The sequence below is a fragment of the Cynocephalus volans genome, chromosome 11 (assembly GCF_027409185.1).
Source record: "Cynocephalus volans isolate mCynVol1 chromosome 11, mCynVol1.pri, whole genome shotgun sequence".
In the NCBI taxonomy this organism is placed as follows: Eukaryota; Metazoa; Chordata; class Mammalia; order Dermoptera; family Cynocephalidae; genus Cynocephalus; species Cynocephalus volans.
This window is the reverse complement of record NC_084470.1, coordinates 95,723,063-95,740,031: the sequence shown is the minus strand read 5'-3', so window position 1 is coordinate 95,740,031 and position 16,969 is coordinate 95,723,063. Positions and strand designations below refer to the sequence as shown.

General features: G+C 44.1%; 1 protein-coding gene across 1 annotated transcript; it reads left to right on the top strand.

Moving 5' to 3' along the window:
* The first annotated feature begins 91 nt into the window (after positions 1-91).
* Positions 92-11,031, top strand: CHCHD4 (coiled-coil-helix-coiled-coil-helix domain containing 4). The gene is made up of 3 exons (XM_063114849.1): positions 92-307; positions 6,088-6,186; positions 9,912-11,031. The coding sequence occupies exons 1-3, from the start codon at positions 286-288 to the stop codon at positions 10,211-10,213; spliced, it is 423 nt and encodes a 140-aa protein (XP_062970919.1). The 5' UTR covers positions 92-285; the 3' UTR covers positions 10,214-11,031.
* Positions 11,032-16,969: the final 5,938 nt, after the last annotated feature.

Here is a 16,969-nt window from a genome sequence, read left to right as displayed (position 1 = left end):
TGTCGCATCGATACGCCTGCGCGCTGCAAGACTTTCTGGGAAATGTAGTTCCTGCTGCCTGGAGAGTTGCGAGGGGCGCACGGCCTACTGGGAAATGTAGTTTCTGGCGGAGGGGCCGGGATGGGGCCGAGAAGTCGCTGAGGCAGGTGCGCGGCGGGCAGGCCCGGAGAGGGCGGGTCTGTACGGGCCTCCAGCCGCCCGCCCTGACTGAGCCGAGGGAGGTCACCGCCCCAAGCTGCGGCCGCCGCCGCCAATTCTGTGAGGTCTGAGCGCCGGGCTGCAGCCATGGCCTACTGCCGGCAGGAAGGTAAGTAGGGCGGGCTGCCGTGGAGACCGGCCAGCGAGGCCTGCGGAGACACGGGGTCCTCGCAGCCCCTCAGGCAACACGAGGAGTGGCCGGGGCGCCCCCTTCGGGACCCTCGGGGCCGGGTCGGGCCGCAGGTTCGCCAGCCACGTTTTGCAGATGAGAAAACCGAGGCTGTGGGAGGAACGCGGCTGGTCCAAGGTCACGGTGAGGCTGGAACCCGGACCCAGAGGTGCCTGCACGTGGGCAATGCGTACGCTGGGCCCGGAGGGGCACGCGAAGGGGAAGCGCCGGGCACGTTGTGTCTGGCTCGTAACAGGGAGTTTATTAATTATTAATGTCGCTTCTACCACATGCCACGTGTTCCCAGTGTGCACGCGCCTTTGAAAGGCGCATCCCCAGAGGCTGGCTCTCGGGACGTGGTGTGCTGCGCTGCGGTGGTGGAAGTACCACCAACGGAAGCATTTGTGGGGCCCCAGCACGTGTCTATCGGGCACTGTTGAAGAGCTTTGTAGGGCTTATCTGGTCGATCTTGCAGCAACCCTTATAAGTTAGTCTCTGTTGTCCGCGTTTTACTGAAGAGAAGTAAGTTACAAAGGTGACTTGGCCGAACGCACTCGGCCAGCAAGTCCTGGAGCGAGGGCTTGAGCCCTGAACTGCCCTCTCCAGTCTAGTGCCCTATGGATTCCAGGGAGCCCTTTGCTGGGAAGCACCGCCTTCCCCCTTCCGTTCACCTCCTCCCTGCTTCCCCTGTTGTTACCTCCACCCAGGATCTCAGAAGTGTCCAGAGGGGAGATCGAGGGCCTCCCCGCACTGCCGCCAACTGGTTCCTTGTCTCTGAGCTACTACCTAACCCCAGCTGGACCCAGTTTCCAATCTTGTAAACTGAGACGTTGGGTTTCATTCATTCAGCAGATATTCATGAAGTACCTTTTCTGTGCCGTAAAAGGGGGAGGGTGGGCACCTGAGAATATAAAGCTAGAGGGAGTTGGAACTCACTCAGAAGCTCTTTGGTGAATAGTCCAGCTCCCTCAGTTTAATTCAAGGAATCTGAACCCCAGAGAAGGAGGTGACTTTCCCAAGGTAGTACATCCAGTTAGAAGAAGAGCTCAGTCAAAAATGCTGAGCCTCTTCTCCCAGTCCGCTTCTAGAACCCCTCCTCATTCCCTGGATCATAAAGCCATAATACTCTAATGAGTATTATATGATGTCTCTAATGACTATGCTTTCCGTTGATTACTACTTAATGTGTGCCATTAAACAAAAGTCCTCTGCCCTCATCACTTTGTTAGGCAGTAGATCTCTTAACCTTATTTTTAATTTTCCGTTTTGAGTTTCTAATGTACTTCTTCATTAACAAATAATTTTTGAGCCTTTGGGTATAATGAGGCTGTGCACATAAATACGACCCATCGTTCTCTTTGAGGATTTACAAGATTCACAGGTTCTCTGGGAAGGGGTGCCAGATCCATCTGCCTCCAAAATATGGAGCCCTGTCTTTTCTTGGTTCTGCCAAAGCAAAACACTAAATGAGGCTTTTATTAGATTTGCAAACCAGGGAGACCACCTCTCAGCATGTAAGTCTGCCCAGCAAACAGAAAAAGCAAGGAGGTTTTATAGTGTAAGTTCAGGAAAATCTAGCAGTAAATAAACACCAAACATTAAAGAAAGAGGAGATTGCTGACTATGACATTTTGAATAATCCCTAATCTAGACTATACAATTCTTAAGTAATTTCCCATGTTAGGTTTTCTCTAAACAGTGTCATCTATGTTTATTTAAGCAATGGTGTCTTGGTGATAGCAAATTCCATGTAAAGAATTTGTCAAGCAATAAATTCTAATGGAAGGTCAGCCTCTTAGGCTAGGAGGAAGCAAGTCAATTAAGTTCAAAAAAATGGAGTCACTGCGGTTCTTTTCATTCTCCTTTCCTGGCCTCTTTTCTTCATCAGTTCAAAGTTCTCTTTCTTAGTTTGGGGGTGATTACTGAAAGCGCTCACTTTTAGGCCTTCCTTAGATTTTATCTTATCAATACAACTTTCTTCAAAAAGTTCCCAAACAAAAACTTTTTGTTTTTCCGCCCACGTATTCTTTATGCTTCCTGTGGGATTTAGAAAGATGATCCCAAAATCCCTCCCATCTAGGACTTATGTGATCTAGCCTTGTCTACCCCTCTAGCCTGAGTTCTTCACGGCATTTTACTGCTTGGCCACACTGGCCTCTTGGTTATTCCACTGGCTTGTTGCATCCTTCCTCCAGCTCTTCCATGGCTGACTCCCCATCCTTTAAAATTGAGCTCCTCAGAGAGGCCTTCCCTGACCCTTGGCATCTTTTACCTCCCAACCTCTCTGAAATTACCTTATTTTTTGTCATTATTTCCTGCCTGTCTTCTCCCACTAAGCTGAGAGCATCAGACGGCTGTTTGCCCAGCATCTAACTCAGGGCCTGTTGTATAATAGGCATTCAAATCTCTATCCAATCATGTGCATGCCTGCCTGCCCTTTATTCTGAGCAAATCACGTGCCTACGCAAATTTATTTCCAGGGTCCACCCACCACCCAGCCTTCAGGTTAAAGGCTTTAGCTTGGCCTTCAAGGCCTCCTACAATATGGATTCTGCCTCACTCCCTGGTCTTAGGCCGACCACACCTCACTGTCAGCATCCTACTGTTCCTTTCTTTAGTGTCCCTTTTCGGCTGCAGAGCCTGCCCTCCCCTGTTCAGCCAACAAACATTTATTGACCACACTTGAGGTGCCGGCCGGCCACTGGGCATGTAGTAGTGTGCAAGGAGACACATTCTTGGCCCTCAGGGAATGGGGGAAGAGATTGTCATTAAAACATCACCAGATGAATGTATAATTATTGACTGTGGCAAGAGAGGTGAAATAAAAGCCCAGCATGCTATGATAGTGTAATGTAACGCCCTGTGGGTCAGAAAAGGATCCCTGGGGCTCCAGAGGTCATTTCAAATGCCCCTTTTTCAAGAGAACATTTCTGATCCTTCTGACCTCTTGGAACTGCCTTTGCCTTCCAAGCTTTGCCCAAGGCAGTTCCTCTTGGAAATTCTCATTCCCTCCTTCCTTCCCTCCCTCTCCCGAAGGGATCTGTCCCCTGGGATCTCCTTGAATGGAAATCTCCCTCCCTTCCAGGCTTCTCCCCTGAATGCCTGTGTCTTACTTAGCTGTGATCCCAGGTCCTAGCAGAGAGCCAGAGCTAATGGAGGTTTATTGAGCTGAACTTCTAACAGATGTTCTTCTTACACTCTGTCTGAAAGCTATTTATGTATTCTTCACAGACACATGTCTCTTCTCCCCACCATCCCCTCCAGTTCTAGGGTTCTAAAGGGCTAGAGGGTGTCTTGATCTTTTGATCTCTGTTCCCCGAACCCTAGCAAGTTCCCTTGTATAGACTAAGAGCTCAGCAAATATTTAATGAGTTGAATTTTCCTGTACTTGATCCTCTTGAATACAGGAGAATTGCTTCTTTCAAGGGAGTTAGATTCTAAACATCAAAGTCCTGAGCAGTCAGATTTATCAAACTCTTAAGCCACTAATCTCACTCAAAATACACCACAGACACAACTCAATAAGGCCAGCTAAACCAATTTTCCATCTGGTTTTAGATCTTGTTTTTCTTGGAACTGCATCACAGGTGCATTGAGCCAACTCAGCCAAAAAGGGAGAAGATAACTCAGCAGTGCAGGCTGCCATTCTCAAACGTGGCAATGGGGGAGTAAGCAGCTATGGGAGAAAAGAAACTGCTTCTTCTCAGGACACTGGGCATTCCTTCTATAGAATCAGCGTGTAAAGATGCCAGGCCTGTTCATTCTCCTCTTTCGGGGAGAAATGAGACCACCCATCCAAGAAATTTTTTTCTCTAAATCACTTAATGGTGATAGCCCTTCCGTCTTTCTGCCTTTTGCTGGGGTCTCCACACCCTAATCTAGAGTTCAATTTCGTTATTCACTTTTTCAACAAATATTGAGCACCCACAATGTGCTGGGCTCTGTTCTAGGCTCTGGGGATTCTGCAATGAACAGAATAGACAGAAAAATCCCTGCCCCTGAGGAGATGAAATTCCAACTGGGGAGACAGGTGGTAAACAAAAGGAAAAGCACTTTGGAGAAGAGTCAAGCAGAGTAAGGGAGATGAGTGGTTAGGGAAGGTGGCATCTGAGCAGGAGGTGATGGCAGGGGAAGGAAGTGTGAGGCTGTGAGGGAAGAGTGCTCCTGGAGGAGAGCACAGGCTGTGCAAAGGCCAGAGGTAGGCAAGTGCTCACCATGTTCAAGTAAAAGCAAAGAGGCTAGCAGAGCTAGAGTGGTGGGACATGGGGTCACAGAGGTCAAGGATGCAGATCTTTCTGGATGTATTTGAAGGTAGAGCCAACCGGATTTGCTGATGGAAGTGAGAGAAAGACAGGAGTCAAGGATGCCTTTACCGAAAGTAAAACTACAGAACTGGTGATGGGGGTGGTGGGAGTCTTGGTATCTAACTGCTTGGGCATTCCTTCTGTCTCAGCTATGCCCTGCAGTCCTGCTGTCATAGTGACCCTTGGGGCCTCCACTCCCCAACCTTTCCCTTGGTTCTGGAGTGGGGACTTATCGGCTCCTGGCTGACTTTCTCCTTGTACACTTTGGTTCAGCTTGCTCCCCTGGTTAAGTCAGAGAGCATTCCTCCATCAGCTTTCCCACTTCCAAAACTTCACTGATATCTCTGGCTTGCAGTTGTCGCTTTCTTGGCCACTATATCCTAGACAGTTGATGCCATTTTTAAAAAATGACTTTACTGTCTTTTGAGTGGGATTTCAGCCAAGAACAGAAACTCTTTTCACCCTCTTTGTGGAACTCAAGTCTGTTGATTCTCTCCTTGACCATGTGACGTGGATAGGCTAAGCCTGCGATTGGCCCTTTTTCTGAAGCCCCCAGGGTACCTGAGATCACACAGCTGGGAAGTGCTTAAGCCCACATTTGAACTCCAGTTCTTAGACTCTCTGGGATATCAATGCCACTTTGAGCCTGCGTGCTTGTTGCTTTGTCACAGTCCCCAGTGTTCCTCAGAATTTTATGCATTCTGAACCCTGTGGGTAAGCCCTAGGATGGGATGCTCAGTGTGAACATTCTGAGCACCCGCAGCCCTTCATTTTGCAAATGTCCTCTGAGGGCTGGCTGCTGACAGACGCCTGTGAGGCCCAGGGAGGAGGGGAAGAAAAGCAAGCATGTGAGGTGCTCAGAGGTGGGTGGGGACATTGTGGACAAAGAGCCATGGGAGTTCTGAGAAGGGACCACCTCCTTTCCGTTTGGCAGGGGAGGAGGACTGATGCTCTTTTTTTTTTTTTTAATTGGACATAACTCATTGTACTTATCTGCTGGGTACAGCGTTGAATATCTGTAACTGTGTGCATGACCATTTCATGATGGGAAGAGGAAAAGACTTGTACCAACGGACTGCTGGCAAATTTGGGGACTAAAAGTAGTCACATTGGCTAGATTGGGCATTTCATTTCCCACCTGGAGGAGGATGCGTACAGAGGGCAGGGTGTGCTGTCTTACTTCTCGCCTGTGACCTCAGTGGGGTTTTTGTTCCCATTATGGACACTCAGTAGGAGTAGCCGCTAGACTGTCTCCCAGAGTCACCAATGCAGCCCAGGAAGAGCAGCTTGATGGCCACCTCACATGGGATTGCACGTGGGACAGTCACCTAATGTGGTTTGTGTGGCTGCTTGGGGTTTAAGGCTGATTCACTGCTCTTGAATGAAACATACTTTCCTCTGTTTTCCAAACACCAGGGAAGGATAGAATCATATTTGTCACCAAAGAAGACCACGAAACGCCAAGCAGTGCAGAGCTGGTGGCTGATGACCCTAACGATCCGTACGAGGAACATGGTGAGTGGTGTGGGGCCTCCCAAGGGCCCACAAACACATCCTAGGGGGAAAGCTTGGTGTTCATAATTCCTTTCCCATTGTGTCCTTGCCAAGGCAGGACCTTGAGGTGTCCACCTCAGCCACAGAGCCCCTCTCAGGGCAGTCCGTTCAGCTCCCTCAGCGGCTTGAGGGGCTGTGCTGAGCACTTTCCAGCCCCTTGGCCAGAACACAAGAGTTTCTCCTACTGATTACTCCAGCCTCTTCTCTTCTGAGTTTTTGCACTGACCTAAGCCAGTTGGATGCTTCACAATGATTATGTGCTGGGGGAGGATGTCAGTGGATTTGGGCATTTACAGGTAGGTTAAGGTGACAGGGATCCTCCTGCTCTGTCAAGTTACCAGATTGAATTCTGCCACATCTACCTACTTTATCAGGAAGCAAACATACAAACTGTCACACTCATTGTGTGTGAGATTGTTGAAATCCCTGCTCTCTCCTTAGGTGCTCCAGCAAGCACCTTGCTTGAAAAGGTCACTCAACACAGCAGGATTCGGCTCACCTGGTCAGAACCGTTGCACGCTCCTCAGTTCATGGCTGAATATAGCAATGGCCTCTTGGGCCTAGGTTGTCACTCCAAAGGCTCTAGGCTGCTGGACTCCCTTGATACTTACCCCAGCCTCCATAAGGTGGATGTGTGTATGCAGTGGTCACAAACAGTCCCCATATTGTACACAGTACTCATTTCACCAACCAAAAACCCCTTTAACGTCTGTGATGAGAACTAACAAAATTTCTAGTGCTGAGTGGTGATCAATATGAAGAGCCCGAAGCAGCTGCCTCTGGAGTAGGGGCTGCTGATTGGATTGTTCAACACTAACAAAGTGTATATTCACAGGCATGTATTCACCCTTCACTTGTCTCCCGTACTGCTCATGGGAATTAGAGTAAAGCTAAAGGATGCGTGTCTAGCCCTCTGCTGGGAGCAGTAGAAAGCGCAGATGTTATATAAAGAGTTAGCTTCTGTGCATGACAGCTACAGTAGTGATTTTCACTCAGCACCCTTTTGTAAAGGAAAAGAAATCACGTGTCAATTCCAGAAGTTTGACTATCTAGGTCCTTAATAGCTAAACACATTTTGTTAATTAATCAAGATTCTTTGGAGGCCTGCAGGACAGCTCAGGCTTTGTTTTCTTTGCCTCACAGTCTTCTTTTAAAAATCCCCTCCCATTCCCACCATTTTTTATTGTCCCTGTTGTTTTCTCTACTTGCTTCTGTCATTTACTGTATATCTGCTTGGACCCTGTAGGTGCCCCCTATAGTGTATTTGTCTTTGCAGCCCCTTATAGTGAATAATCGTACAAAGAAGCTTATAAAACATGGAGAACTCTGGGACCCAGGTTCTGAGCTCTCAATTACAAAATTACTCAATGGACTAAGTAAGCCACTAGTTTATATCAGCTACTTGCCTTCCAGCACCCAGCTCTGTAGCTAAGATAGTGCTTGAACAGCTAAGAGTCCCAGGAGAAAAGATGACAGAATTAATTTTCATAGAATCAAAAAATCAGGAGGGCTTTAAATTAAAGATCACTTGATCCAGTGGGAAAACTGAGGGCCCAGGAGGCGGGAACTGGCTACGGCAAGGACTAGAACTCTTTGACTGCATGTTTGAAAACATGCTGTGTCTGGGCTTAATATAACATGCCAAAGCTACCATTTGTGTGGATTTACATTGTATCCCTGAATTGCAAATTGTCACCATAGATGTTCTCTGTGAGGAGCTATCTCATGTCACTTCAACCACCTCTGAGAAATCATGAAATAAGGGCTCCTGCAGCCCTGGTTATAATTGTTTAATATCAGTGGTACTTCTTTTGGAAATTGGTTGTGCAGGTTTGTTGGCAGATTTGAACGTCCAGGGGGCAGTATTTGCATATGTTTTTCTAGCACTGAGATTCCCTGCAAAGTAGGGAGAGGTGGTGAGATATGGGGGAAGGATATGGGTTCAACCCCAGAAACTGCATGTGTAAACTGGGGATAGTAGCACCTACCACAGAAGGTTGTCAAGAGGATCGTGTGAGTTACCAAGTACTGTAGAGCTTAATGCAGGAGGACTTGCCCCACAACTGGGATGGGCTAGCGATTAGTTGCCTGCCAGGGAGGTTGGAACCCATTGACATCTCCACTGTTCTCCCATTTTACAAATAAGGAACAACAACAGCAGATTCGGTGATCAGTGAAGCTTCCTGAGCTGAATTGAGAGGCAGGGTTTAGCCTGGGACTTTGGACAGTAGCACAGAGTGCCAAGCCTGGGTACTTCCTTGGAGTGAAGAATCGTGTATAATTTCACTGGGCATTTTACAGGCTCTCTTAAAGGGTGTTCTCAGTTTCTTTAGAAGACTCATGTAAGAAACTTCTATATGAATTAAATTTCTGTGCCTGTGTCACAAAGCTGAGAGTGATGGCATCATCTTGAAAGCGTTTTGAAAAACGAGGAAATGCTATATGGACATGAACAAAGTTTAAAGATAAGAAAAGGTGTAAAATTCAAGAGATGAATGTAATATTGAAAATGAAAACCCATCTATGACCTCATTTCCTTCCCAACACATGGGTACAATGTACAGTTTGGCTAATACTGTATTTTTACAAGAATGCAGTAACTGTACCTGGTATGCCACCGGCTTTTTATTGTACAGCATGTCTTTGACATTGTAGTGGATTAAATTATGTCCCCCTAAAACTCATTAAAGCTTAAATTGTGTCCCCCAAGTTTTATGTATTAAAAACTTGGCCCCCACTGTAACTGTTGAAAGGGTAAAAAATCCTATTATAATAATTAAAAGGTAAAACATTAAAGAGGTGATTATCTTATAAGACCGTATAGTAGTAAATAAATTAAAAATAGTGGCCAGAGGCATGGTTCTAAAGGCTTTTTAAAAAGAGAAGAATCTTTTTCTCTCTCTACTCTTTCTCTACTCTCTCTTGCTTCCTCTCACGTGATTTGCTTGTACCCTCAGCTGGCTGCCGTTTTTTGCCATAAACAAAAACAGCCTGAGGCCCACACCAGATACAACTGTCCCAAAATCGTAAACCAAATAAACTTCTATTCTTTATAAATTATCCAGTCTCAGGTATTCTGTTATAACAACACAAAACAGACTAATACAGACATCTTTCCATGTCAGTGCATAAGGATCAACCCCTTCCTTTTTACCAGTTTCTAGACTGTGCTGAGCTTCTGAAAGCAGCTGCAGGGCAAGCGGGGCTCAAGGAGCAGGGAGCATCAGGGAGTGGTCTTGTCCCAATCATCTGTATGGGAGTGGAGAGCAGGTATTGGAAGGAGTAGATCAACACCTCAGCTCCTAAAAGTGTTTGGACTTTGAAAAAGCCCCTCGCTAACCATACAAGTGATTGCTTCTTCCTGGGTTTAAATGGTTCCTAGTATTTAATTCTTGGAGCACAGACTCACAGCATTGGGAGGTGGCTTAGCATATAGATCAGTGTCACACATGGAGAAAGGTGCTGGTGGTAGCTTCTCTCCAGCTGGGCCAAGAGATGCTGGATTTGAGCTAGGCATTTGAACCTGATCCAGATCAAGAGGTAAGTCCACAAGTGAGTGCCCACCAGGCAACAGTTTATACTGTTCTGTATTACCTGGGTGGCCTGTGAGGACTGGACTGGTTTTGCATTTTCTGAAACCTTAGAGAACATCTCTCACATTTTCCTTGCCTGTTTTCCTGTTCCAGGATTGATACTGCCAAATGGAGACATTAACTGGAACTGCCCGTGCCTTGGGGGTATGGCCAGTGGCCCCTGTGGGGAACAGTTCAAGTCAGCCTTTTCCTGCTTCCACTATAGCACGGAGGATGTCAAAGGCTCAGATTGTGTAGACCAGTTCCGGGCCATGCAGGAATGCATGCAGAAATACCCAGACCTCTACCCCCAGGAGGATGAGGATGAAGAGGAGGAGAAGCCAGCAGAACGAGTGGAGGAAACGGCGCCCCCTGAGGCCGCTGCAACCAAAGAGGAGGAGGAGGGGTCAAGCTAATGAAAGCACAGGGCACTGGGCTCCAGGCCTTCCTCCTCAGAGTGATATGGACCTTTTGCAAAATGCCTTTCAGCCACCCCCCCAAGAAAGCGCTTTCCCTCTGTTGTTCTGTGCACTGTAATGTACAAAGTAACTTATTTTGATAATCAGGGGTCTTGGCCCCTTGACAGTATACACTGAAGAAAATGGGGGTTGTCTGTAATGTGTGTCGTACATAAACCTGTCAGCGAATGTAGCTGCCACTTTTGAATTCTCTTTTCTCAGATTGCCCTGAATTTTGCTTCTTTAAAATAATGTGCTGAATATTCTCAGCAGCCAAAAATCATTATCCAGGAATGTTTCTTGTGAGTGAGCTAATTTATTTTGATTCATTATATCACTCTTAGTAGATTTTATTCTCCTTTGGGAAAATGAAGTAGAAGCAAACTCATCTTCCTTTAAATATGCTGGAGTGGGGCCATTCCTAATAGAAGAGGCCAGATGGTCAGATACTTATTTCTCAAAAACCATCTTGACCTTGAGTTTATGAGGGGTTACTGTGCTTCATTCCTGATAGATTTTAGTTTCCTTTTGTGCATTGAACTCCAGGTTTTTTACATCTGGAAAGTAGAGATTTGGACCCAATGATTTACATTTCCTTCAAAGTGAAGGGAAAGGCTGGTTTTACTGTTCATTGTTATTTTGAAGGCCCTGGTTTGGCACCTGCGTTCACACTAGCTCTCAGTCTGGTCAAATGCAGTGTTTTTGAGAGATGGAGACTTAATTATTACCAGAGTAACAGCCAAGAGAGGAAACTGAATTAAGTACCCAATTAAAAGGAAACATGATTTCTATCTGATTTTGAATGTGTCTCGTTTTTACTGTTAAAAGTATTTTTGATGTAAGGAAGTATACCTTTTGAAAAATTCTATTGAAATTCCTGCTTAAAGATACTGGTGAGCCAGTTTAATCTGTTAAAATTTTATGTTGAGTTCAAAGCAAGGTCAGTATTTTGTCTGTGAGCTGATGCCTTCACACACACGTTGCAGTTAGTCCGTGAGGTGGGCAGGCCTCTTCCCATTTGAAGATAAGGAACTGAAGCCTTTGCAGATTGACTCGCCCAGTTTTCGGGCTGTGTCGGAGTAGTGCCTCATTTGTCCCAAGTGTATTATTTATTGCTATGTAAAAAAAATTACCTTAAAACTTAGCAGCTAGAAACAGCAAGCTTTATTACCTCATAATTTCCAGTGGTCAGGATGGGCCTGGCTTACCTGGGCCTCTGGCTGAATCCCTCACGAGGCAGTGGCTCATACTATCATCTCGAGGCTCTTCAGGCCTTTCAGAATCACTCAAGTGGCTTCTGGCAGGATTCAGTGGGTTGAATCTTGGGGGGTTGTTGGATTGAGGGCCTCAGCTCCTCACTGGCTATTGGACAGAGATCATGCTCAGTTCTGTGCCATGTGGATGTCACCTTAGGTCAGCTTGCAACATGGCAGGTGGCTTCCACCAGAGCAAGAGAGAGAGCAATATGGAAACCTGATCCTTCTTATAACCTAATCCTGAAAATGACATTGGATCAGTTTACCATATTCTGTTTGTTAGAAGGGAGACACAGCCCACACTCAAGGTGGGGGGACATAAGGGCTAGTGTACCAGAAGGCTCCTACCACGTTGGAAAGAGGTGCCACCACATTGCAGCTGGAAAGCACAGTTTAAATGTGAGTTGTGGTTCCAAGCTGTTAGGGAACTGTGATATCTATCTCCACTATGGTAAGCTTTTTAAAACTTGCTTGATTAGGAGCCAAGAATCTGGAACTAGCCAAGTTTGGAAGGCGTGACAGCCTTGCGGAGGGCCCTTGTGACTTCTTTTCACAGAGCCTTCCACATTTTAAAAAACCCTTCTTTTTCAGTTATAATTTTCATCACAAACAATGTGTTAGTGATTTATGACCATATCATGCAGCCCATTCATTTGAGGCATTCAGGAAACCTCCAGGTCCATGTCCTAGGGACATAAGAAAGTGATTAATTTATGGTACCTGCCTGTTAAGGTACAATGTAGCCAGGAAGCCAGCATTTACTAGAAATCAGGGAGGAATGGCTGAGTATTACATAATGGAGCTGGATTCTCAGGTAGATAATCTTACAGCCATGGTAATTTAAAGCAGAGATTCTCAAACTGTCTTTGCCCAAGTCAGCTTGGGTTAGGCAGAAGATTCCATCCTTTTCCACTTTTCAGTGGAAACACAAATGGCACTGCATAAGCAATTGGGAGTGACTGGAGACCGTGCTTTAGTACAAGGGGTTTGGTTAATTCATATGTAAACTGCCGTGTGTCTTTATAAGCAAAAATCCTTCAACAGACCTGCATTAGTCCCTTTCTGTTGCTTGTAACACAACACCTGGAACTGCGTAATTCTTAAAGAAATGAAATTTATTTCTTACAGTTTGGAGGCTGGGAAATTCAAGGTCCAGGGAGCACATCTGGTGAGGGCTTCTCGGTGGAGGGCTCTGTACGGCACGCAGGGTGTCGCAGGGTGTCACATGGTGAGAGAACAGCATGAGCAAGAAAGCTAACATCATTCGTTCTCCTTATACAGCCATCAGAACCACATGGATCAATCCATTCATGATGGCAAAGTCCTCACTATCTAATCACCTCTCAAGCTCCACCTTTCAAATATCATAATTGCATTTCCCACCCTCTTAACACTAACAATGGAGATCAAATTTCCATTACCTGAATTTTAGGGGGACACATTTGACTTAGCAAGATCAAAGAGATAATAATACAGATAATTGCAGGGTTAGTAATTTATAAAGAACAGCTGCAATTGAAACAGAGCTACTTGACACTGATTTGGAAATGCAGCTACCTACATAGTGTTTTGTGTCTGTTTTGTTATTTTGTGATGTAGGCAAGTGCAGCATGTCAGCCAGGCTTCTTAATAGAACACTAAATTTTAGTACTAAGTGAGTTCTAGGACTTTACAAGTCTTAATTTAAACAGAGGGTGAAGCAAGATGGCGGAATAGGATTCTCCCGTGATCGTGCCTCTTATGTGAAAATAAACGTCTCATTCACCTGGAAGAACCAAAGAAAAGACATGCACATTTAGACTGTTTTACTGATAATCTTCATTACCTGCTGTGGGCCCAGGATAGTACTTTTGGAAATCACTGTGTGTGTGTGATATAAATAGTCTTCTTTATTCAGCCAAAGAGTGGAGAAAAAGAGCATTTAGTTCACCAAAATAGGACATTAAGAAAACAGAGCAGGGGTGTTCATGAGGTGGTAATTTTATCACTCTCATACGTGTTTGAAATTTACCATAGTAAAAATTTAAAAAGCATATGCTAAGGATTGTTTAACCCCTTCTCAGTGGAGGTTCACAGCCAGGCAATTGCCCTATCCCACATCATGGCTTCATAAAGCCCAGCTATAATTAAAGCTCAAAGTTGAAATCAAGGCTGGCGAGAAAGTTGTTTAAAAAGATACTGATCAAGTTGAAGTGTCTCTCAAGCCCATTTATATTCTCTTCATATCATCTTTACATACTAGGAAAAACTTCTCCTATTACACAGTCACCACTCAACACAATACTTCACTGTTGACACCAGATGTGTGGGGTTTTTCCCTACACACCAAGCAACTCTCCAGCAGACACTAGCCAGGTACCCTACAATTTAACTCAACTCCGACACTATCTACCTGGAGTTAGCACAAGACTGCCCCCACTTCGGGGGACAGTCACAAGCCTGAGGTTGTTTTACCTGTGCTCTGACTGACCAACTATAAATGCGGGTTCCCATGACCCCCTCTTTGGGTTCTATTAATTTTCTAAAAAGGCTCACAAAACTCAAGGGAACACTTTACTTACTATTGCTGATTTATTACAAAGTATGTTTTAAAGGATACAAATGAACAGCCAGATGAAAGGATTTTACAAAGGGCAAGGTATTGGGAAAGGGGTGAGGAGCTTCCATGCTTTCTCTGGGTGCACCACCCTGCAGATACATCCAGGCAACTCAGAAGCTCTCTGAGCCCAATCCTTTTGGGTTTTTATGGAGGCTTCATTATGAAGGCATGACTGTTTAAGTCATTGGCCATTCGTGATAAACAACCTTCAGCCCTCTCTCCTCCCTGGAAGTTGGGAATGGGGCTGAATAAGTTCCAACCTCTAATCACATAGTTGGTTCTCCTAGCAACCAGCCCCCATCCTGAAGCTATCCCCCAGGAGCCCCCATCCATCTGTCATCTCATAGCATACAAAAGGGCACATCAGTTTGGAGATTCCAAGGGTTTTAGGAACTGTGTGCCAGGAAATGGGGACAAAGACATGAAATCCAAAAAACTTGTGGAAAAAAAAAACTTGCGAAACAAAAAATTTGTGAAATCCAAATGAAGTCTAATGTTTAATTAATAGTAGTGTACAATGTCAATTTCTTAGATTTGTGCCATGTCTTTATGAGCTAAGTTGTGTCCTCTCAAAATCTGTATGTTGAATCTCAAACCCATGAGAATGTGACTATTTAGAAATAAAGCCTTTAAAGAGGTAATTAAGGGAAAAGGAGATGATATGGGTTTGCCCTAATTCAATATGACTAGTATCTTTATAAGAAAATGAGAATAGGACACAAATAACACTTACTTGAGGGTAGACCTGGTGAGGACATGACAAGAATACAGCCACCTACAAGCCAAGCAGAGGAAAAATGAAGAATAATGAAGAAGGGCTACAGGGATTATGGGATGCCATCAAGTGAACTAACCTTCATTTAAGGAGACTTTCCAAAAGAGACAAGAGAGAAAAAGGTCCAGAAAGGATATTTAAGCAAGTAATGGCTAAAAATTTCCCAAATTTGAAGAAAGATTACAGCATCCAGGCTCAGGAAGCTCAGAGACCATCAATCAAATTCAACTCAAGGAATTTCCCCAAGGCACATCATAATCAAATAATCAAAAATCGGAGACAAAGAAAAAATTTTGAGAGCAGGAAAAAGAAAGAGAAACATCACATTCACAGAGCCCCAACATGCCTTTCAATGGATCCAGCAGAATCCTGTACAAGGAGAGAGTGAAATGATACTTGTATATTCAAAATACTGATGGAGAAAAACTGCCAACCAAGAATAGTGTACCCAGCAAGTTATACTTTAGACATGAAGGGCAGATAAAGACTTTCCTTGACAAACAAAAACTTACAGAATTAAATAACCCTAGGCCCATTTCACAAGATATACTCTTTTGACAAGAGATGGACTCCAATATAATAACAGCTGGGGACTTCGGCACCCCACTTTCTGCAATGGACATATCACCTACACAAAAAATAAACTAAGAAACATCAGAGTTAAACTCCATGCTGGACCAAATGAACCTAACAAACATTTATAAAACATTCCATCCAGGAACTACAGAATGCACATTCTTCTCAGCAACACAAGAAACATCCTTCAGAGCAGACCACATGTTAGTGCACAAAACAAGACAACACATTAAAAAAATTGAAATTATATCAAGTGCCTTTTCCAACTGCAATGGAATAAATCTACAAATCAGTATGAAAAGGAACATTGAAAACTGTACAGGGCCGGCCTGTGGCTCACTCGGGAGAGTGCGGTGCTGATAACACCAAGGCCCTGGGTTCGGATCCCATATAGGGATGGCCAGTTTGCTCATTGGGTGAGCGTGGTGCTGACAACACCAAGTCAAGGGTTAAGATCCCCTTACCGGTCATCTTTTAAAAAAAAAAAAAAGAAAGAAAAGAAAACTGTACAAATAAATGGAAATTAAACCCTATACACATGAGCAATGAATGAGTCCAGAATGAAATTAAAAAGTAATCAAAATAGTCCCTGAGACAAATGAAAATGGAAACTCACATACCAAAACCTATGGGATAAAGGAAGAGCAGTTCTAAGGGTGAAGTTTATAACAATAAATGCCTACATCAAAAAGTAGAAAGACTTCAAATAAAAAAAATAACATTGCACCACCAGAAACTTCAAAAATTAAAACAAACTAAATAAAAAATAAGTAGAAGATAAATTCAAAAAATAACAGCAGAAATAAATGAATTAGCAATTTTAAAACAATACAAAGGATCAATAAAACAGTTGGTTTTTTGAAAAGATAAAGTCGACAGATCCTTAGGTAGACTAAGAAAAAAAGAAGATTCAAATAAAATCAGGGCTGAAAATGGGAACATTACAACTGATATCACAGAAATGTAAAGGATCATAAAAAACTATTATGAACAACTATATGCCTACAAACTGAAAAATCTAGAAAAAAAAGATGTAAATTCCTGGACATGTACAACCTACCAATATTGAATCATGAGGAATTAGAAAATCTGAACAGAACAATAATGAGTAAGGAACTCTGTTGATTGTTTCTTTTGCTGTGCGGAAGCTTTTTAGTTTGATGTAATCACATTTATCTACTTTTTTTTTCATTTGTTGACTGTGCTTTAGAAGTCTTCTCCATAAAATTTTTGCATAGACGAATGTCTTGAAGTGTTTTCCCTCTGATTTCTCTAAATAGTTTTTTAGTCTATTTTAATGACGCACTAAGAAGAAATAATGGTGGTCTTTTTTATTTCCTTGCGCAAAATACTTTACTTAACATTCCCTGTTGGGAAATATGTTGGCAAATAATTCTTTTAGTCTTACTTCAGTTGTGAATTCATTCATTTTGCCTTCATTTCTGAAGGGTATTTTAGCTGGATGTAAAATTCTGATTAAAAAGCTTTTAAATACTTTCAAGGCACTT

Bases quoted from the DNA above. Each gene is read 5' to 3' on its own strand.
- CHCHD4 (XM_063114849.1), top strand. From the start codon at position 286: ATGGCCTACTGCCGGCAGGAAG. The intron at 308-6,087 runs GTAAGTAGGGCG...TCCAAACACCAG, and splicing joins GGCCTACTGCCGGCAGGAAG to GGAAGGATAGAATCATATTT. The intron at 6,187-9,911 runs GTGAGTGGTGTG...TTCCTGTTCCAG, and splicing joins CGATCCGTACGAGGAACATG to GATTGATACTGCCAAATGGA.